The 20,084-nt window shown below is 41.5% G+C and overlaps 1 protein-coding gene and 1 non-coding gene across 2 annotated transcripts; one reads left to right on the top strand and one right to left on the bottom strand.

Annotated features, from left to right (window-relative positions):
- Positions 1 to 748: 748 nt before the first annotated feature.
- ost4 (oligosaccharyltransferase complex subunit 4 (non-catalytic)) lies at positions 749 to 1,959 on the bottom strand. Its single transcript, XM_043674033.2, has 2 exons — positions 1,829 to 1,959; positions 749 to 921 (listed from the first exon to the last, which is right to left on the bottom strand). Exon 1 carries the CDS (start codon positions 1,957 to 1,959, stop codon positions 1,846 to 1,848), a length of 114 nt encoding a protein of 37 aa, XP_043529968.1. The 3' UTR covers positions 749 to 921; positions 1,829 to 1,845.
- A 4,814-nt stretch (positions 1,960 to 6,773) lies between these two features.
- trnag-gcc (transfer RNA glycine (anticodon GCC)) lies at positions 6,774 to 6,844 on the top strand. The gene has a single exon. It is a non-coding gene; the product is annotated as a tRNA-Gly (tRNA).
- The last annotated feature ends 13,240 nt before the right edge of the window (positions 6,845 to 20,084 follow it).

The raw sequence follows: 20,084 nt of genomic DNA, 5'->3' as shown, positions 1-20,084 counted from the left end.
CCAACAAGATTTTGTGCATGGGATAGCATTGTTGGTAATTTTTAAAATTATTTGAAGATGTAACATGCAGGGTGGATAAAAGGGTATCATTAGATGTAATGTATTTAAATTTCCAAAAGGCATTTGACAAGTACTACACAAGGTAAAGGTTTTGTGGGTGATATATCGACATGGAATGAGGAATGGTTAACCAAAAAGAAAGTTTGGATAAATCGATTATTTTTAGGTTGGTAAACAGAAACTAGTGAAGTACCATGGATCACTTCTGGGATCTTAACTACTTCATGAGTTACTATTTAGCAACCTAAAAAGACTTAAAATACTGAATAATTAAAGGAATTAAATCTTCACACTGAAGCAAAATCCTCAACAATGTTACACAAAATGGAAATAAAAGCTTTATTTTGAAAAAAAATGGGACTCAGTTTGATGAACATTAATTTGATATTTGTGGCAGTAGAAACTTTACAGTTAGAGGGTCACAGAATTCAGCACATATCCAATATATAGTATGATTGCTTCAAAAGGGTTTTGCTAAGTTAGCTTACCATAAATCAGTGTTACAATAACTTAAATTTCAAAGCTGCACAAGGACTGTAGGTTGCAAATCTCATATTGCAGAATATCACAATTATTATTACATTAATATTAAATTTATTGCACTACTGTTTGATTTGAAGCAAAATAGCTAAACATTCTTTTCCCAACTTTTCAAAATGGAAGACAATTTTAAATAAACACAAAGTAGTGCAGTTTTTTCCAGCAAATATTTATTCACAAGGCATATTTTCTTCAATACAAATCATATTTAATGCAGTTGTAGTTCACTGTGGTGCTGGTAAAGTTCAACCTGCATTATTTCATCCAAGTTAGCTTCCATCCTTCAAATTAATCCATTTCTTATTGGTCCAAACCTTTGCACTGTAAAATAAGATGTATGAAATAAATTGTATTTACAAATTGTAATTACATAGTTCCACAATATTGCTGTTCTTTATTAATCAAGTTGTCTTTGCAAGGGCAAGTCAGGAGTCTATCTGATGACAGTGTTCACTGCTGAATTTCATGGGTATGGTTAACAAAAGCCAGACACACTTCTATTAAACCTCTCCGTCAAGTCACAACAGTCCTGATTGTGTTGCTTTACAGAATTCCTTTTCAACCAACAAACTATTACTACCCTGGGTCACAGTTGGCCACCTCACCAGGTCACATTACCAACATTTCATTTTTCAAGAAAATTACAGATACAGAGGAACCTCGATTATCTGGTATTCAATTATCTGCATTTTTGATTATCCAAACAAGATCGCAAGGTCCCGAAGCATAGTTTAGCCATGCAATCCGGCATTCAATTAACCGAACGAAATATTCACCGCCCATGGCCTTCAGATAATTGAGGTTCTTTTGTAATCCCTTTACAATTTCCATAAACTAGGCGAAAGCGAGGACTGCAAATGCTGGAGATTAGAGTTGAGAGTGTGGTACTGGCAAAGCACAGGTCAGGCAGCAACTGAGAAGCAAGAGAGTCGATGTTTCAGGCAAAAGCCCTTCATCAGGAATGCTGATGAAGGGCAATTATCACAAACTGTTATACTTCTTTTCCAAACATTCATAAAAACAAAATTACAGACTCTACAGACCTTAAGGAAATTGCAATGAACATAACTACTGGAAGTGAAAAGGATCTTGTTGAATGACTATTTCACTTTAAGGAATCACAGTCAAAAATTTTAAAATCAATTAAACGATGCATTACATATATAATACCATTTTCCACCACTATATTAAAAGAAGTCCTTTTAATTCTAACTATGTAGTTCATTACCTATTGCAGTGATGTGGCTATTCCAGCTTTTTGGGGTTATTTACAGCAACATAATGATATAAGACAACAAGGAGGAAAAGGGATACCCCCAACATGTTGGCAAAGATTGCCAACTGCACATCTGTGATCATCCTGCAAAATAAAAAGACAATTACATTATAAATCAAGTCTAAGAATACAAAGCTTAAAGATAGCTCCTCTTCTGAGATTAATATATTGGTGTCAAAAAATTATTTCCACCAAATCTTTTCTGCCAATTAGATCATAAGCCATCGAAATGTCAACTTCATTCATCCATCATCTTTTGCTCCACACAAGTGTTTCATGGATTAAAATGTTTAAGAATTTACAAGGATGTTGCCAGGATTGGAGGATTTGAGCCTTTGGAAGATGCTGAATAGGCTGGGGCTGCTTTCACTGGAGCATCGGAGGCTGAGGGGTGACCTGATAGAGGTTAATAAAATCATGAGGGGCTTGGATAGGATAAAGAGACAAGGTCTTTTCCCTGGGATGGGGGAGTCCAGAACTAGTGGGCATAGGTTCAGGGTGAGAAGGGAAAGATATAAAAGAGACCTAAGGGGCAACTTTTTCACACAGAGGGTGGTATGTGGATGGAATGAGCTGCCAGAGGAAGTGGTGGAGGCTAGTACGATTGCAACATTTAAAAGGCATCTGGATGGGTATATGAATAGGAGGGGTTTAGTGGGATATGGGCCAAGTGCTGGCAAATGGGACTAGATTAGGTTAAGGTATCTGATTCCTGAAGAAGGGCCTGTGCCCGAAACGTCGAATCTCCTGTTCCCTGGATGCTGCCTGACCTGCTGTGCTGTTCCAGCAATAAAGTTTCAACTAAGGTATCTGGTTGACATGGACGAATTGGACCAAAGGGTCTGTTTCTGTGCTGTACATCTCTATGACTCTAATTGGCCCAGACATTTGAGTGAAGTGTTCCAAACCTCCATTACCTTTAGTGTTTTCTGATTTCACTCCCAATTGGTGTTCTTCCCATTTTAAAAATTACACCTCCCTGATGTTGTTTTGCCCACCAGAGGAAATACGTGATGTCAGTTAATCAAATCTTTTCATCAATATGCCACAGAACACAAACCAGGTTAATACATCCCGTGTTCATAGTTTATGACTAAACTCTTAGTTTTGGTGAATCTATAATAGACACCCCTCCAAAAGTCACATTAAGATACAATATCCCAAATTGAATGCAATACTCCAGATGGCATCTGCTCAAGATTCTATACAACTCAAACATAAGCACATCTCAAACAGAAAAAATAGAAACTGCAGGAGAAACTCAGCAGGTTTGGCAGCATCTGTGAAGAGAAAACAGAGTTCATGTTTTTAGTGCAACAACCAGCATCTAGATGGTTATATGAATAGGAAGGTTTTAGAGGGATATGGGCCAAATGCTGGAAAATGGGACTAGATTAATTTAGGATATCTGGTCAGCATGGACAAGTTGGACCAAAGGATCTGTTTTTGTGCTGTACATCTCTATGACTCTTCTTTTGCCTTTAGAGCCTGCACCACCATTCAATATGATCATGGCTGATCATCCTTAATCATATCCTGCTCCTGCCACAATCCTTGAGAGCTGTATCCAACTCTTTCTTAAATGAATCCAGAGACTGGGCCTCCACTGCCCTCTGGGGCAGAGCATTCCACACAGCCACCACTCTCTGGGTGAAGATGTTTCTCCTCATCTCTGTCCTAAATGGTCTACCCCATATTTTTAAGCTGTGTCCTCTGGTTCGGCACTCATCCATCAGTGGAAACATGTTTCCTGCCTCCAGAGTGTCCAATCCTTTAATAATCTTATATGTGTCAATCAGATCCCCTCTCAGTCTTCTAAACTCAAGGGTATACAAGCCCAGTCGCTCAAGTCTTTCAGCATAACGTAGACCCGCCATTCCAGGAATTGACCTCGTGAACTTACGCTGCACTCCCTCAATAGCCAGAATGTCTTTCCTCAAATTTGGAGACCAGAACTGCACACAATACTCCAAGTGTGGTCTCACCAGGGCACTGCACAGCTGCAGAAGAACGTCTTTGCTTCTATACTCAATCCCTCTTGTTATGAAGTCCAGCAAGCCTTCTTCACTACCTGCTGTACCTGCATGCTTACCTTCTTTGGTGTACAAGAACACCCAGATCTCTTTGTACTGCCCCTTTACCTAAATTAATTCCATTTAGGTAGTAATCTGCCTTCCTGTTCTTGCCACCAAAGTGGATAACCATACATTTATCCACATTAAACTGCATCTGCCATGCATCTGACCACCTAACTTGTCCAGGTCACCCTGTAATCTCCTAACATCCTCCTCACATTTCACCCTGCCACCCAGTTTAGTATCATCAGCAAATTTGCTCCTGACTAATACCATCTTCTATAACATTAATATATATTGTAAAAAGCTGCGGTCCCAGCACTGATCCCTGCGGTACCCCACTGGTCACTGCCTGCCATTCCGAAATGGAGCCGTTTATCAGTATTCTTTGTTTCCTGTCAGCCAACCAACTTTCAATCCAAGTTAGTACTTTGCCCCCAATTCAGAACTGGTAGCAGTTAGGAAAGGATGGTATTTATGCTGATGACAGGTAGGGGTGAGTGGATAGGTGGAGCGGGAGCATAGAAGAGGAGAAACAAAAAAGTTAGGAAGATAGTTTAAGATAGTAAGCCAGAGAAGAAAAGGATCTAGACAGGAGATAACGGGACTTTGAGGGTGAACTTGTTTGGCTACATTTAAAGTAACCATTATGACAAAAACCTGGGGTGTGATGGTGGATAATCGACATGGAAGGAGGTGTTCATACTCTAAAACTATTAAAGTCAATATTGAGCAGTGAAGGCTGTAATATCAACCAGTAGAAGATGAAGCGTTTCTCTTCCATTTGCATCAAGTCTCGCAGGAGCACTGTGGCAGGCCTGACACAAATATTGAGAAGGGAACACAGTGGTGTATTGAAGTAGTAAACAAGTGAAAACTCAAGGTCATTTTTAGAGACAGAGTATACTAATTCCATAATTCAATCAACCAGTCTGTGTCTCAGCTCCCTAACGTAGTGAATGTAGTGAAGACAGTAGACTAAATTGAGTGAATTGCAAGTAAGTCACTGCTTCACCTGGAAGATGTGTCTGGGGCCTCAGTTAGTGAGGAAGAAAGAGCTAGAGTGTGGATAAAAAGTGGAGCTAGAAAAAGCACAGCCGATCAAGCAGCAGAGGAGAAGGGGAAAATCAACATTTCAGGTCAGAAGCTTTCATCTAGACATATCTACTCTGACTCTCCAGCAAATGCAGTTCTCACTATCTCTAGGTGAAAACAGGCAAGTAAGTGTTGCACCTTCTGCAATTACATAGGAAGGTGCTGTGGCTGTGAGAGGTGGTGTTGGGAGTGGTGGAGGAATGGACCAGGGTGTCCCAGAGGGAACAATTCCAGCAGAATGCTGACAGGGAGGGGAGGGAAGAGGAATTCTGGATTAGTGGTGCTGGAAGAGCACAGCAGTTCAGGCAGCATCCGAGGAGCAGTAAAATCGACGTTTCGGGCAAAGTGCTGGAAGGTGGCAGAAATGGCAGTCGATGATCCTTTGCAAGCAAATGCTAATGGGTGAAAGGTGAGGACCAGAGAATCTTATCACTGCTGTGGAAGGGAAGGGGAGAAATGGGTCAGACACAACTCAGGCCCCGTCTACCACAGTGGCAGGGATTCCTTGCTTTTGAAAAAAAAAAGCAGACTTTTCTAAGGCTTCCCAGAAAACCGTGAGAGTTGGTGGGTTTCTTTAATTTCTTCACTTTTAATGATTATCCGCACCGGGGAAAAAAAAAGAACAAAGAACTCGCAAAATGATCAAGATTCAGTCTCTGAGCTCCACTGTTACAAATCTTAACAGCTCAAGTTAAACACAAACCTCATTCGAACGGTTTTTATTATTGATTATAGGGTGAGCTACATATTTATACTGTCCATGGAGTGTTGGGGCAGCACTTAATGGTAAACCCTGACACCAATGCCAACTGAGTGACAACCTGCTCACTGCCCAGGGTAACAGCAGCAGCAGCTCCCAGCATTCACCCAGAGCACAGGGAAACTGTGACCACACACCAGCCGCTTCTCACAGTTGTATTACAAAAACATATTTAATTCAACTTGACACATCCCCTTCAATAACTACAACAATAAAAAGAGACCACACTCACCTCCCAGGCGACTGTATAAATCAGATCACACCTCGGCCACGTCTCCCTCTCCCAGCAGCACGGCCGGACGCTACGTGGTGACACAAGCACGTTCGGCCACGGTCTCCCTCTCCCAGCAGCACGGCCGGACGCTACGTGGTGACACAAGCACGTTCGGCCACGGTCTCCCTCTCCCAGCAGCACGGCCGGACGCTACGTGGTGACACAAGCACGTTCGGCCACGGTCTCCCTCTCCCAGCAGCACGGCTGGACGCTACGTGATGACACAAGCACGTTCGCTCACGTCTCCCCCTCCCAGCAGCATGGCCGGACGCTACTTGGTGACACAAGCACGTTCAGTCACGTCTCCCCCACCCAGCAGCACGGCCGGACGCTACGTAATGACACAAGCACGTTCAGTCACGTCTCCCCCTCACAGCAGCACGGCCGGACGCTACGTGATGACACAAGCACGTTCGGCCACGTGACTCGGATCACGTGTCAGAGTACTCCACCCACCATTGGGAGGTCAGGTCATAAACAGAATGGTAACGGGGCGGGAGTAAAGATACAATCAATCACGAGAGCAAAATCACTGCTAGTTTTATAAATTAAGGTCATCTGCTTATAACCAATTGAACCAAATCCAGCTTAAGTTCTTGGAAATTAAAAATGATCAAATTCATTTTAAGTAATTGTCAACATTCTGATTATACAATGATGTAAGGCTTCTGACAGCGGTAATTTCTGTCAGTTGCATTGGTGGTTCAGTGGTAGAATTCTCGCCTGCCACGCGGGAGGCCCGGGTTCGATTCCCGGCCAATGCAGACTTGTTTTATAATATCAGGTGTAGTTAATAATATATTTCAAATGTAATAATACACAGTCTGCACACTGAAATATACCCAGTAATATAATCTACTGTCAATATTATTAAGTCACGGAATAAAACTGCATTTTTGCTTTTTCATTTTCCCAGACCCTGAACACTTCAAACATTCAGTTTTACTCTACTACAAATATGTACTTAGAGAGGAAGAAACATGCCCAAGTTCATAGACTATATAGTAAAGCTCAAAATAAAACAAATAGCTGTTGATGCTGAAGATCCCAAACAAACAATAACAGAAATTACTGGAGAAACTCAGTGGGTTTAGCAGCATCTGTGGAGAGAAAACAAAGTTAATGTTTCAAATCCAGTGACCCTTCTTCTAAACAGATATGCATCGTAATTGCCTCTCCCCCCAGCTATAACTCTTGCCCTGCGGTGTATACCTATCCCTTTCAATCGCTAAAGTAAACATAACTGAATTGTGGTCACTATCATTAAAGTGCACACCTACCTCCAAATCTAACACCTGGCCGGGTTCATTACACAGTACCAAATCTAATGTGGCCTCACTCCTTGTTCAACCACACAGGATAATTGTACTTACCCTGATCAATTATACTCTCTTGAATTAATAATTGTGGGTTGAAGATTGGTTAGTTTACAGGGTTTGAGATTAGGGAAAGGAGGTCATTTCCATGTTGGCAGCTTGTAACTCATGGAATGTCATAGAGTCATAGAGATCACAGGAATTAGAGATGGTTTCTGAATAATTCGAAATGTATGTCAATGATAGAAGTGTAAGTTATGAAGACGACATAAGGAATCTGCAAAGAGACATGGATCGTAGGCAAAACAAAAATAGAGTATCCTGTCAGAAAATGTCTATTTATTCAGTTTTAGCAGGATTTGAAATAAGTCCACAGAATCACCCTTTATTTAAACATGAGCAATTCTTCATACTGCCTCATTCACTGTCAGTGTCTCTGACACTCAAACATTTTTAATGTCAAGATTAGAGTGGTGCTGGCAAAGCACAGCAGGTCAGGCAGCATTCGAGGAGCAGGAAAATCAACGTTTCGGGATGAAGGGCTTTTGCCCAAAACGTTGATTTTCCTGCTCCTTGGATGTTGCCTGACCTGCTGTGCTTTTCCAGCACCACTCTAATCTTGACTCTAATCTCCAGCATCTGCAGTCCTCATTTTCGCCTTTTTTAATGTCAGCCAGGGCTCCCTGTCTGGAAGGTTTAACAGCTCTAAGTCAGAGAATTCATACTCTATGATGTCCCAACTGGTCAACCTTGTTATATTCACTACAGATTAGTGGTAGTGGTACAGATTGTTTAAATGAAGAAAAACCTCATAGTTTATGGTACCAAGGGGTCTGCTATATGAATCACACGATGTTGTTATACAGGTACAGCAAGTAGTTAGGAAGTCAAATGGAATATTGTCATTTGTTGCAAGTGGAATGAAATATCAAAATGGGGAATTTCTGCTACAGTTGCACAGAGCTTTGGTGAGACCACATTTAGGGTATGATGTCCACTCTTAGTCTCCTTTTTTAGGGAAGAACATAATTGAAAGAAAAACAGATGAGTCAACTGTTTCTTGGGGTTTTGTTATGAGAAAAGGTTGGATAGATTGACCCAGTATCCATTGGAGTCGAGAAGATTGATTTGGGGTCTTATTGAAATATCAGATCCTGTGTGAATTTGACAATACAAATGTTATAGGAGAAAGAAGAAATAAAAGACAGATTAAAATTCTTCCATTTGACATGGAGATGAGGAGAAGTTTTTTTCTCCAGTGACTCATTAACCCGTGAAATTTTCTTCTTTATAAAGCAAGGGATAGGGTCATTGAATATTTTTAAGATATATGTATAGGAAGAGTTTAGAGGGATATGGGCTAAGTGCTGGCAAATGGGACTAGATTAATTTAGGATATCTGGTCATCATGGAAGGACCGAAGGGTCTGTTTCCATGCTGTACATCTCTATGACTCTATAAAACTGTGTTAGATGGATTCTTGATTGACAAGGGTATATTGATGAGGCAAAAAGTAGTGTTAAGGCCACAATCAAATTAACCATGGTCCTATCAAATGGCAGAGATGGCTAGAAGGACTGAAACTCTACTCCTGCCAGTAATTCATGACTTTGTATCCATGCATAACTCAGTGCTTAAGTAGATAATCATCTTTACGCTCATCATTTCAGTTATGTCTACAGTGAATGATGTGATAAGCAACATTTTAATGGAGCTTTTCTTTAGCTTTTATCTATTCATTACAATGTTTTGCCACCAAAACTTTAAATGAACCACTTGTGAAGAGAAAAGTAACAATACCAATACATTAACAAGACTTCTGCTTCTTGAGAGCAAGACTGGTACATATGATTAGGAATAGCTATGCAAGTGAACAATTATTATAAGTGAACAACTTATCTATCGTAAGAAGAATTTGGGATTTAGGAAAGTTGTGGATTTGGTAGTTGATGCATGGTAGAAAGTAAATTGGTAGCATATTTTTGCAATTTTACATGTACAGCTACTTTCATTCAATATTGCTGCATATGGTAAACAAAGCATTGAGTTTTCAATATAAAATTTTACACCACTTTAATTGGAATATTTTTCTAATTTACAGATAGGGTTGCACTCATTAAATTCAGTATCAAATTTCTCTCAATCTGGAAACATCTGCTTCTTCTAATTATTATACTTATCTTGCATAAAAATAACAAGCTGGTAGCAGAGCTGCGAAGTAGAGTGATATGATGTGAACCTTGCCACAGTGCATTATCAATCTCAGTTGTGTCATCAGGAGAGGAGTGGTTCAGCAAGTCATGTTTTCCCACAGGAGTAAGTGTAATTTGGAAGGTTCAGCCTACACCAACCTGCTAGACCTCCTCTAATTGCTTCAGCAAACACCCTGGAGCAGGTTAACTGCCTGCCTCACCATCATCAATTTTATTCAGAAGTCAGAAATTTAAAAACAGTAGAAACAAAATATCTTGCACAAAGTAGCAAACATACAAATAAATGGTTCCATGTAGAAACATATGCCTGTTCAGACAATGTGGATCAATTGTTAAAACTACATCTGCAATTTACACTGAAATAAAACTTTAAAAAACCTTAACTTAGAGTGATGCTGAAAAAGTATAGAGATAAATAAGTTTAAAAAAAATTAAATTCCCAGTGACCAACTGAAAAAAAATCACATGATTTCAAAACTTAAGATTATTGTAGCAAATAAACTAAAATCAACATAGCTAAATATTATTTAGTTGACAATTAACACTCTAAACCATAGAAAGGATAACTCTTACTAACCATTATTACAGTTAGGTGAGAATTAGTACAACTACCCACAACAGAATTTGTTAAAAAGAATCGGAGTGGAGTCTTGGGGAGTGTGGTAGACAGGATAATGAAGAAAGCGTTTTGTAAGCTAGCCTTTATTGATTGATGTTTTCACTACAGGAGTTGGGAGATCATGTTGCAACTTTGGTTAGGCCACTTTTGGAATACTCTGTTCAATTGGTCTCCCAGCTACAGGAAAGATGTTGTGAAACTTGAAAGGGTTCAGAAAAGATTTACAAGCATGTTACCAGGTTGGAGGATGTTGGAGGGTTTGAGTTGTAGGGAGGTGAGAATAGGTTGGGACTATTTTCCCTTGAATGTGGAGGCTGAAAGATGACCTTATACAAGTTTATAAAATCATGAGAGGCATTGGATAGGGTGAATAGCCAAGGTCTTTTCCCCAGGGTATAGGACTCCAAAATGAGAGTGCAAAGGTTTAAGGTGAGGGAGGAAAGATTTAGAAGGTACTGAGGAGCAACTTTTTCAAGCAAAGGATGCTACCTGTGTCAAATGAACTGCCAGAGGAAGTGGTACAATTACAACATTTGAAAGGCATTTTGATGGGTATATGAGGGTTTAGAGGGATATGGCTCAAATGGGACTAGATTAATTTAGGATATCTGGTCAGCATGGATGAGTTGGGCTGAAGCATCTGTTTCTTTGCTTCATTGTTTTTTTGTTCTTTGTTCGATGACTCTATAGCTATATTTAACTGCTTCAGTGCAAGAATATAATATGAAAGTTCCACACAGAAAGGTTTTCCTCAAAGTTTTAAAAGAACAGAAAATAACATTTATTGCACCTAACTTCTGATCAAATAGAATAATTAAAAAAAGCTCCAGATCTCATTCAAACATACATCCAAGAGTTCACACAGAAATATACACACTCACAAATCCACAAATTAAAGTTAGCTACAAAGTGGGAATGTTGTTTAAGAGCAAAAAAGGCAACTGTATATGGTTCCTGTAGATTGAAGACTTAGATGGTTTTATCCTGGACTTTTCTTAAGACAGTTTAAGGATATGGATTAACAATTTCAGTTCTTTTTCTTTTGGAATGAAGAGCTGCTTGGTAAATATTTTTAAAAGCTGCTTATAACTCTATTTTGACTATTTTGAGTAGGAATTTTTCAGGATGGCTGGACAGACAAAGTGTGGAAACTCTTTGAGCAGCTTGGAAGATGCAGTATCTTAAAGCACAAAAAGGACTTGTATGCTCATTGTGTAATTCTGTATTTCAAACTGGCCAGTTACCTAAACAAGGTCACAGCAACCTGATTCTTGGCCCCTTGTTTTAAAATGCTTAGATTGTAACCAGTGGAGTTCCCTCTTCACCCAGGATTGAGTGTGATGGCTTCATCTATACACTGCTGAATGCCCAGATTATGACTGGATATTTTGTGAATGGCTCAGGAGATGGGTCCACTCATTTCCATTGATTTTCTCTGCTGGAGTCCTTTTGGCAGCACAACCTTTTGCTCAAAGTCTTGCAATTTGTTGGCCACAGCTATGTAAATGTTTGGCCACTGGACTTGGTTCAAGTCACTTGAAGTGCTGTTATGTAGCAACATAGAAGATAGGAGCAGGAGGAGGCCCTTTGAGCCTGCTCCACCATTCATCACAATCATGGCTGATCATCCAACTCAATATTTTTGGATTAGTGGTGCTGGAAGAGCACAGCAGTTCAGGTAGCATCCGAGGAGCAGCAAAATCGACGTTTCAGGCAAAAGTCCTTCATCAGAAATAAAGGCAGTGAGCCTGAAGCGTGGAGAGATAAGCTAGAGGAGGGTGGGGGTGGGGAGAAAGTAGCATGGAGTGCAGTGGGAGAGGGACTCCCTGAGATTCTTGTAGAGAGAGGAGGAAAACTTCTTCAAGGCAGGCATCCTTGCAAGAGGATTCACAGTAGGGCTAAAATCAACTAGGTAAAAACAATGACTGCAGATGCTGGGAATCAGATTTTGGATTAGTGGTGCTGGAAGAGCACAGCAGTTCAGGCAGCATCTGAGGAGCAGCAAATTCGACGTTTCGGGCAAAAGCCCTTCATCAGGAATAAAGGCAGAGAGCCTGAAGCATGGAGAGGTAAGCTAGAGAAGGGTGGGGGTGGCCTAAACCTGCTTCCCCCCATTATCTTTGATGCCATTCACTCCAAGTGCTATATCTAGCCACCTCTTGAATGCATTCAATGCTTTGGCATCAACTACTTCCTGTGGCAATGAATTTCATAGGCTCACCACCCTTTGGGTGAAGAAATAGGGCAGCATGGTGGCTCAGTGGTTAGCACTGCTGCCTCACAGCAACTGTCTGTATGGAGTTTGCACATTCTCCCCATGTCTGCCTCCCACAATCCAAAAAATGTGCAGGTTAGGTGAACTAGCCATGCTAAATTCCCCATAGTGTTCAGGGATGTGTAGGTTAGGTGCATTAGTCATGGATAAATGTAGACTAATGGGGAATGGGTTTGGGTGGGATACTTTCAGCGGGTCAGTGTGGATTTGTTGGGCTGAAGGGCCTGTTTCCACACTGTGGGGATTCTATGAATTCTATAATACTGTGGCTATAATGTCAGGCCAGAGGCTAGGATGGGGTCTCTGCAACAAGTAGCTCACCTCCTGACTCCCAAAACCTGTTCATCATCTACAAAGCTCAATACAATTTAGCTTCGACAATACTCAAGATGTTTGGAAGAGTCATAGAATTATACAGCATGGAAGCAAACCTTTTGGTCCAGTTCATCTATGCCAACTAGATATCCTAAACTGATCTAGTCCCATTTGCCAGCATTTGTCCCATTTCCCTCTAATCCCTTCCAATTCATGTACCCATCCAGATGCCTTTTAAATGTTGTAATTGTACCAGCCTCCCACCTCCTCTGGCAACTCGTTCCATACATACACATCCCTCTACATGAAAAAATTGCCCCTCAAGTCCCTTTTAAATCTTTCCAACACATTTAAAACCTATGTCCTCCAGCTTTGGAATCTCCTGCTCTGAGAAGAAGATCTTGTCTGTTTATCCTATCCATGCCCTTCATGATTTTATAAACCTCTATAAGGTCACCCCTCAGCCTCCGACATTCCAAGGAAAATATCCCCAGCCTATTCAGCCTCTACCTATAGCTCAAACTCTCCAACCCTGGCAATATCCTTGTACAGTGTGTTCTGGTATAACATGACAGTTGTGTTCCTCTGCAGCCTCGTACTATAGAAAATCGCACAATGGAAGACCTCCATAGAAAATTGCGCTGTAGAAGATCGCGGAGAAAATCACTATACCCATTCAGTGGAAAGTTCACATAATGCAAACAGCGTAATCAATTCATTGATTATATTATAACCAATTTGTATTAACGCAATACACGTTTTACCAGAACAACTTGTATTCGTTCCTGAACCCTTTGAATTTTAACAACATCTTTCCTGTAGCAGGGAGACCCCACCACCTTAAATCATTCACCCAGTGCCATCAACACATTGGTTGCAGTGGGTACTGTATACAAGATAGACTGCAACAAACCATTAATGTTCCTTTGACAGCTTTCCAAACCTATGACACCCAGCATCTGGAAGAACAAGGGCAGCAGGTACATGAAAATACCACCATCCATAAGTTCCCCTCCACCCTGACTTTTAATCATATCACTATTCATTTAATTGTTACTGAGTCAAAATCCTGGAATTATCTTCATAACTTCATTATTGCTGTATATCCTCCAAATGGACTGCAGCACTTTAAGAAAATTACCCACCATTACCTTTACAAAGGAAATTAAGGATAAACAACTGATTTTGGTCTTATGAGCAACACTGATATCTCATGAAAGCATAAAACAAAATCTCAAAACTTCCTAGCCTGTGTATATCAGCGATAGACTGGATAAATCTGCTGAGCTACTGACAAGCTGTTCACCAGTAAACAGTGATGTATTAAATCTCAATGCTTTACATTTTCTCTATGTGATCACATCATAAATATAGAAATCAAAGGATACTGTTATATTGCCATCTGTTCAAGAATCCAAAATTAAAGCAATGTTTTAGCATATCATAAATCATATCATGAAAGTACGTGCTAAAATTTTCAAGGAGGGAACTGTTCAATTAAAGACATACAAAATTCATGAAAAAATGGCAAATCTTTTTTGTTTCTGGAGATGTAATTTACAATTAACCATGTCATGATATTAATTCATATCTTTATGATAGCTATTTTTAAGCAACTGATAATAGGATTTTCCGATTCTATAAGACTTATATCTCAATCATCCAGTTGTACATGACTCCACCTTGATCTCTGCCACTTTAGACCCTGCCAGCCACAGTATCTGTCTGCAACAACTGTCGCATAGTACAGTATAATGATTCCACTCTAGTCCATCCAATTATAGTCACTGCACCCTCAGCAATTGGCCTTCCTTTTATTTCTGCACTGTTATGTTCAGTGCCCTTGACTCGTCCTTTTTTTGCATCCACATGGGCAATGATGCCCAACTCCCAGAATCACTGATGTTTACTATAAGGAGTGTGATGAAATGATCTCCACTTGCTTGGATGAGTGTATTCCAACAATATTCAAGAAGTTTGACACCATCTAGGCACCATATCCACAAATATTCACTGCTGTCACCACTGCTGCTCAGTGTGTCACATAGCATTTTGAGTGCGAGCAGCAGCAGAGTGTAAAGGAACCGGGAAGGCTACAGCTAAGGTGAGACAGTTTGTTTTAAAATTACTTACCGGTAGCGGGCAGCGGTTTTTTTTTTCTTCACAGAAAGAGCAGGAGCAGCAGGGGGAAGTGATGAAGACCAGAGGGGCAGCCGGGACCCGGAAGCAGGTATAGCGTAAGCTTACCTGGGTAGGTTTTTTCCCTATAAAAGTGCGCAGGAGAAGAACCCGAGGCACTACAGAGGTAGTGCCTCCCACCCGCCCTCCTCCTCTAACCTAATAATAAGACCCGTTGTGGTAAGTAGGTAAGTGCTACATTTTGCTTGTTCTATTCTTTAGACCTAGTTTTTTTTTAAAAAAGGTTACCTTCAGAGGGATGGCAGTGAAGGCAGTGCAATGTTCCTCTTGCAACATGTTTGAGGTGAGGGATGCCATGGTCGTCCCTGCTGATTACACTTGCAGGAAGTGCACCCATCTCCAGCTCCTCCAAGACCCTGTTAGGGAACTGGAGCTGGAGTTGAATGAACTTAGGATCATTCGGGAGGCAGAGGGAGTCATAGATCGGAGCTTTAGGGAAGTAGTAACTCCAAAGATGGCAGGCAGATGGGTGACAGTGAGGGGGAGTGGGAGGAAGCAGCCAGTGCAGGGACCCCTGCGGCCGTTCCCCTCAAGAACAAGTATACCGTTTTGGATACTTGTGGGGGGGGGGACTTACCAGGGGTAAGCAATGGGGTTCAGGCCTCTGGCACGGAGCCTGTCCCCGTTACTCAGAAGGGAAGGGTGGAGAAGAGCAGAGCAATAGTAATTGGGGACTCGATAGTGCGGGGCACAGATAGGCGGTTTTGTGGGGGCGAGAGACTCACGTTTGGTATGTTGCCTCCCAGGTGCAAGGGTACGTGATGTCTCTGATCATGTTTTCCGGGTCCTTAAGGGGGAGGGGGAGCAGCCCGAAGTCGTGGTCCACATTGGCACCAATGACATAGGTAGGAGGAGGGCTGAGGATGTTAGGCAGGCTTTCAGGGAGCTAGGTTGGAAGCTCAGAGTTAGAACGAACAGAGTTGTTGTCTCTGGTTTGTTACCCGTGCCACGTGATAGAGAGTCGAGGAATAGGGAGAGAGAACAGTTAAATGCGTGGCTACAGGGATGGTGCAGGAGGGAGGGATTCCGGTATTTGGATAACTGGGGTTCTTTCTGGGGAAGGTGGGACCTCTATAAACAGGATGGTCTACACCTGAACCTGAGGGGCACCAGTATCCTTGGCGTGAGGTTTGCTAGTGCTCTTGGGGGGGGGGGTTAAACTAACTCTGCAGGGGCATGGGAACCTAGACTGTAGCTTTACGGTGCAGGACCTGGAGTGTAGGGAGATTAGGAACATGGCATCAATCTCAAAGGTAGGTGCCTGTAAACAGGAAAGTGGCTTGAAGTGTGTATACTTCAATGCAAGAAGTATACGAAATAAGGTAGGTGAACTTGCAGCGTGGGTTAGTAACTGGGACTTCGATGTTATGGCTATTACGGAGACATGGGTAGAACAGGGACAGGATTGGCTGTTGCAGGTTCCAGGGTTTAAATGTTTTAGTAGGGTCAGAGGTGGGGGTAAAAGAGGGGGAGGTGTGGCATTGCTTGTCAAAGATCGTATTACAGTGGTGGAAAGGACGATGGATGAAGACTTGCCATTTGAGGTAGTTTGGGCTGAGGTTAGGAATAGGAAAGGTGAGGTCACCCTGTTAGGAGTTTTTTACAGGCCTCCTAATAGTCCTAGAAACGTAGAAGAAAGGATTGCGAGGATGATTCAGGAGAAGAGTGAAAGTAATAGGGTGGTTGTTATGGGGGACTTTTACTTTCCTGATATCGATTGGGAAAGCTATAACTCTAGTTCGTTAGATGGGTCGGTGTTTGTCCAATGTGTGCAGGAGGGTTTCCTGACACAATATGTAGATAGGCCAACAAGAGGTGAGGCCATACTGGATTTGGTTCTGGGTAACGAACCAGGCCAGGTGTTAGAATTAGAGGTAGGTGAGCACTTTGGGGACAGTGACCACAATTCGGTGACTTTTACTCTAGTGATGGAAAAGGATAAGTGTGCACTGCAGGGCAAGAGTTATAGCTGGGGGCAGGGAAATTATGATGCGGTGAGGCATGACTTAGGATGCGTGGCTTGGAAAAGTAAGCTTCAAGGCAAGGGCGTAATTGATATGTGGAGCTTATTCAAGGAGCAACTATTGAGTGTCTTTGATAAGTATGTACCTGTCAAGCAGGGAGGGAAGGATCGTGTGAGGGAGCCGTGGTTTAATAAGGAATTGGAATCCCTTGTTAAATGGAAGAGGGCGGCCTATGTAAAGATGAGGCGTGAAGGTTCAATTGGGGCGATTGAGAGTTATAAGGTAGCCAGGAAGGACCTGAAGAGAGAGCTAAGAGCAGCAAGGAGGGGACATGAAAGGTCCTTAGTTGGTAGGATTAGGGAAAACTCTCAGGCTTTCTATAGGTATGTCAGGAATAAAAGAATGACTAGGGTAGGAATAGGTCCAGTCAAGGATAGTAGTGGGAAGTTGCGTGTGGAGGCTGAAGATTGGGGAGACACTGAATGAATACTTTTCATCAGTATTCACTCAGGAACAGGACATTGTTACCAATGTGAATACTGAGTCACAATTAAGTAGAATGAATGGCTTTGAGGTATGTAGGGAAGAGGTGTTGGAAATTCTGGAAAGGGTGAAAATAGATAAGTCCCCTGGGCCTGATGGCGCTTATCCTAGGATTCTCTGGGAAGCAAGGGAGGAGATTGCAGAGCCATTGGCCTTGATTTTTATGTCCTCGTTGTCTACAGGAGTAGTGCCAGAAGACTGGAGGCTAGCAAATGTGGTTCCCTTGTTCAAGAAGGGGAGTAGGGATAACCCTAGTAACTATAGGCCGGTGAGTCTCACTTCTGTTGTGGGCAAAGTCTTAGAGAGAATTGTAAGGGATAGGATTTATGAACATCTGGATAGGAATAATGTGATCAAGGATAGTCAGCATGGTTTTGTGAAGGGCAGGTCGTGCCTCACAAACCTTATTGAATTCTTTGAGAAGATGACTAAGGAGGTGGACGAGGGGAAAGCGGTAGATGTGGTGTATATGGATTTTAGTAAGGCGTTTGATAAGGTTCCCCAGGGTAGGCTACTTCAAAAAATACGAAGGTATGGCATTGAGGGTGAGTTGGAGGTTTGGATTAGGAATTGGCTGGCTGGAAGAAGACAGAGGGTAGTAGTTGATGGTAAAGGTTCATCTTGGAGTGCCGTTACTAGCGGTGTTCCGCAAGGATCTGTTTTGGGACCATTGCTGTTTGTCATTTTTATAAATGACCTGGAGGAGGGGCTAGAAGGTTGGGTGAGCAAGTTTGCGGATGATACGAAAGTCGGAGGAGTTGTTGACAGTGAGGAAGGATGTGGCAGGTTACAGCGAGATATAGATAAGCTGCAGAACTGGGCAGAAAGGTGGCAAATGGAGTTCAATGTTGCTAAGTGTGAGTTGGAGGTTTGGATTAGGAATTGGCTGGCTGGAAGAAGACAGAGGGTAGTAGTTGATCTCAGGAATAAATGATAAAAATTAAATGATTTGCATTGGAATTAGTGATATCCAAATTTGCAGATTATACTAAAATAGAAAGCCGTGTAATAATTCTGAGGGATAAAGGAAGCAAGAAGAGAATATTGGTAAGATGCTAACATAGTGGCAGCTGGAATAATTTGGAGTGGGTACCAAGATCCATAAAATAGTACAACAAGCTTGTATCAACTTTTTAAAAGATATACAATTGGCCTTTTGCCCTAATTCTTTCCCCATATTCCTGCATTTTGTTTCTACTTCAAATATTTAATCAATTCCCTTTTGAAAATTACTAATGAATCTGTTTTCATCTTCCTATCAGACATTTGAAATTCCTCATTGCACAAAAATGAATTTCCTCAACAATGTTGAGCTATAGAGAGGTTACAACTGATTCATAGGAATCCTGCCGAGTTGAAAATATAGAAACAAGTATTGAAAAGTTAGCCTGTTTGGATTAGATTATTAGAAATTTCTTTTTCCAAAGAAAAGCTTTCCATTCTGGAGCCTGCAAATGTAGGTGAGGTGACTTGATAGTACTTAAAATTTGAAGTAATGGGACAGAGTAGATAGAAACAGATTGTTTCAAGTGAAAGGTCAAAAGCAAACACACATTAGGACAACTCTATGACCATCCACAACGCATTTGAAGGCAGGGGATATGTAAACTATAGATAAAGACCAACCGACCTCCTTCCTACTCTTAAATATAAGGGGTTAGTGAAGCATCAAGCAGCTGACTGCCCTTGGACCTATTGAGACCCTTGATTCTGTCTATGCCAGAATAATGTGTAGAAAGGAGATGGCCAATCCATCAAATTTGAAAGAACAGGTGAAGGCGGGAATGAAGGAACGGTATCTCCTTTGGGAAAATCTCTGTCATCTGGAGAACTCACCTTGTGTACCTCCCAAACCTCATCCTCTAAAACCTGAATCTCCTCATTCCCCTCACTAGGTCCTTAAACCCGCCCTGACCAAAATCCTTGGTTTTACCTTTAAATTTGGGAGACTTCTTCCTTATTTATGGAACAGCCCTTGGTCCCAGTAATGGCCACTATTTGCTTCTGATGTGGCTGGAATTACAAGGTCTGCTAGTCAAATAACTTGAGATGGAACTTCCTGTTTCTGAGGGACACAAGTGACACCCACAAGTAATTGTGCAATCGCCAGTGTATTGGCACAGCAGGTCAGCCAGAGTTAAAGCTTGCAAGTGATAACTAACTCTTAAACCAGAGGATGTGGGGAATAGATTGCCCCTATGACATTCACCCCATAGATAGAAAAATAAATGTAAAATATTTAGGACAGATTGAGGGAGAAATCTTTTCTCCACACAGGTTTTGTGTTTAGTAAGAGTGTAATGTTGCACAGGAGCAACAGTCTGGAGCAATGTTTTATTTTAAGTGTTGAATCATTGCATCTCTGTAACAATTTATGATGATACTTCCAATACAGTCATGTAGCATGGCAACAGACCCTTCAGTCCAACCAGTCCATGACAACCAAGTTTCCAGAACTAAACCAGTCTGACTTCTTGCGTTTGGCTCCTATCTCTCTAAACCTTTCCTATTCATGTTCCTGTCCAAATACCTTTTAAATATTGTAACTGTTCCTACATCT

Source organism: Chiloscyllium plagiosum, unplaced genomic scaffold (genome assembly GCF_037043375.1).
Source record: "Chiloscyllium plagiosum isolate Xiang-an unplaced genomic scaffold, Cpla_swu_hap1 HiC_scaffold_36, whole genome shotgun sequence".
Taxonomy (NCBI): domain Eukaryota; kingdom Metazoa; phylum Chordata; class Chondrichthyes; order Orectolobiformes; family Hemiscylliidae; genus Chiloscyllium; species Chiloscyllium plagiosum.
This window is presented reverse-complemented; position numbering and strand designations above follow the sequence as displayed.

Excerpts from the sequence above, each read along its gene's own strand:
- ost4 (XM_043674033.2), bottom strand. The coding sequence starts at position 1,959 with ATGATCACAGATGTGCAGTTGGCAATCTTTGCCAACATGTTGGGGGTA.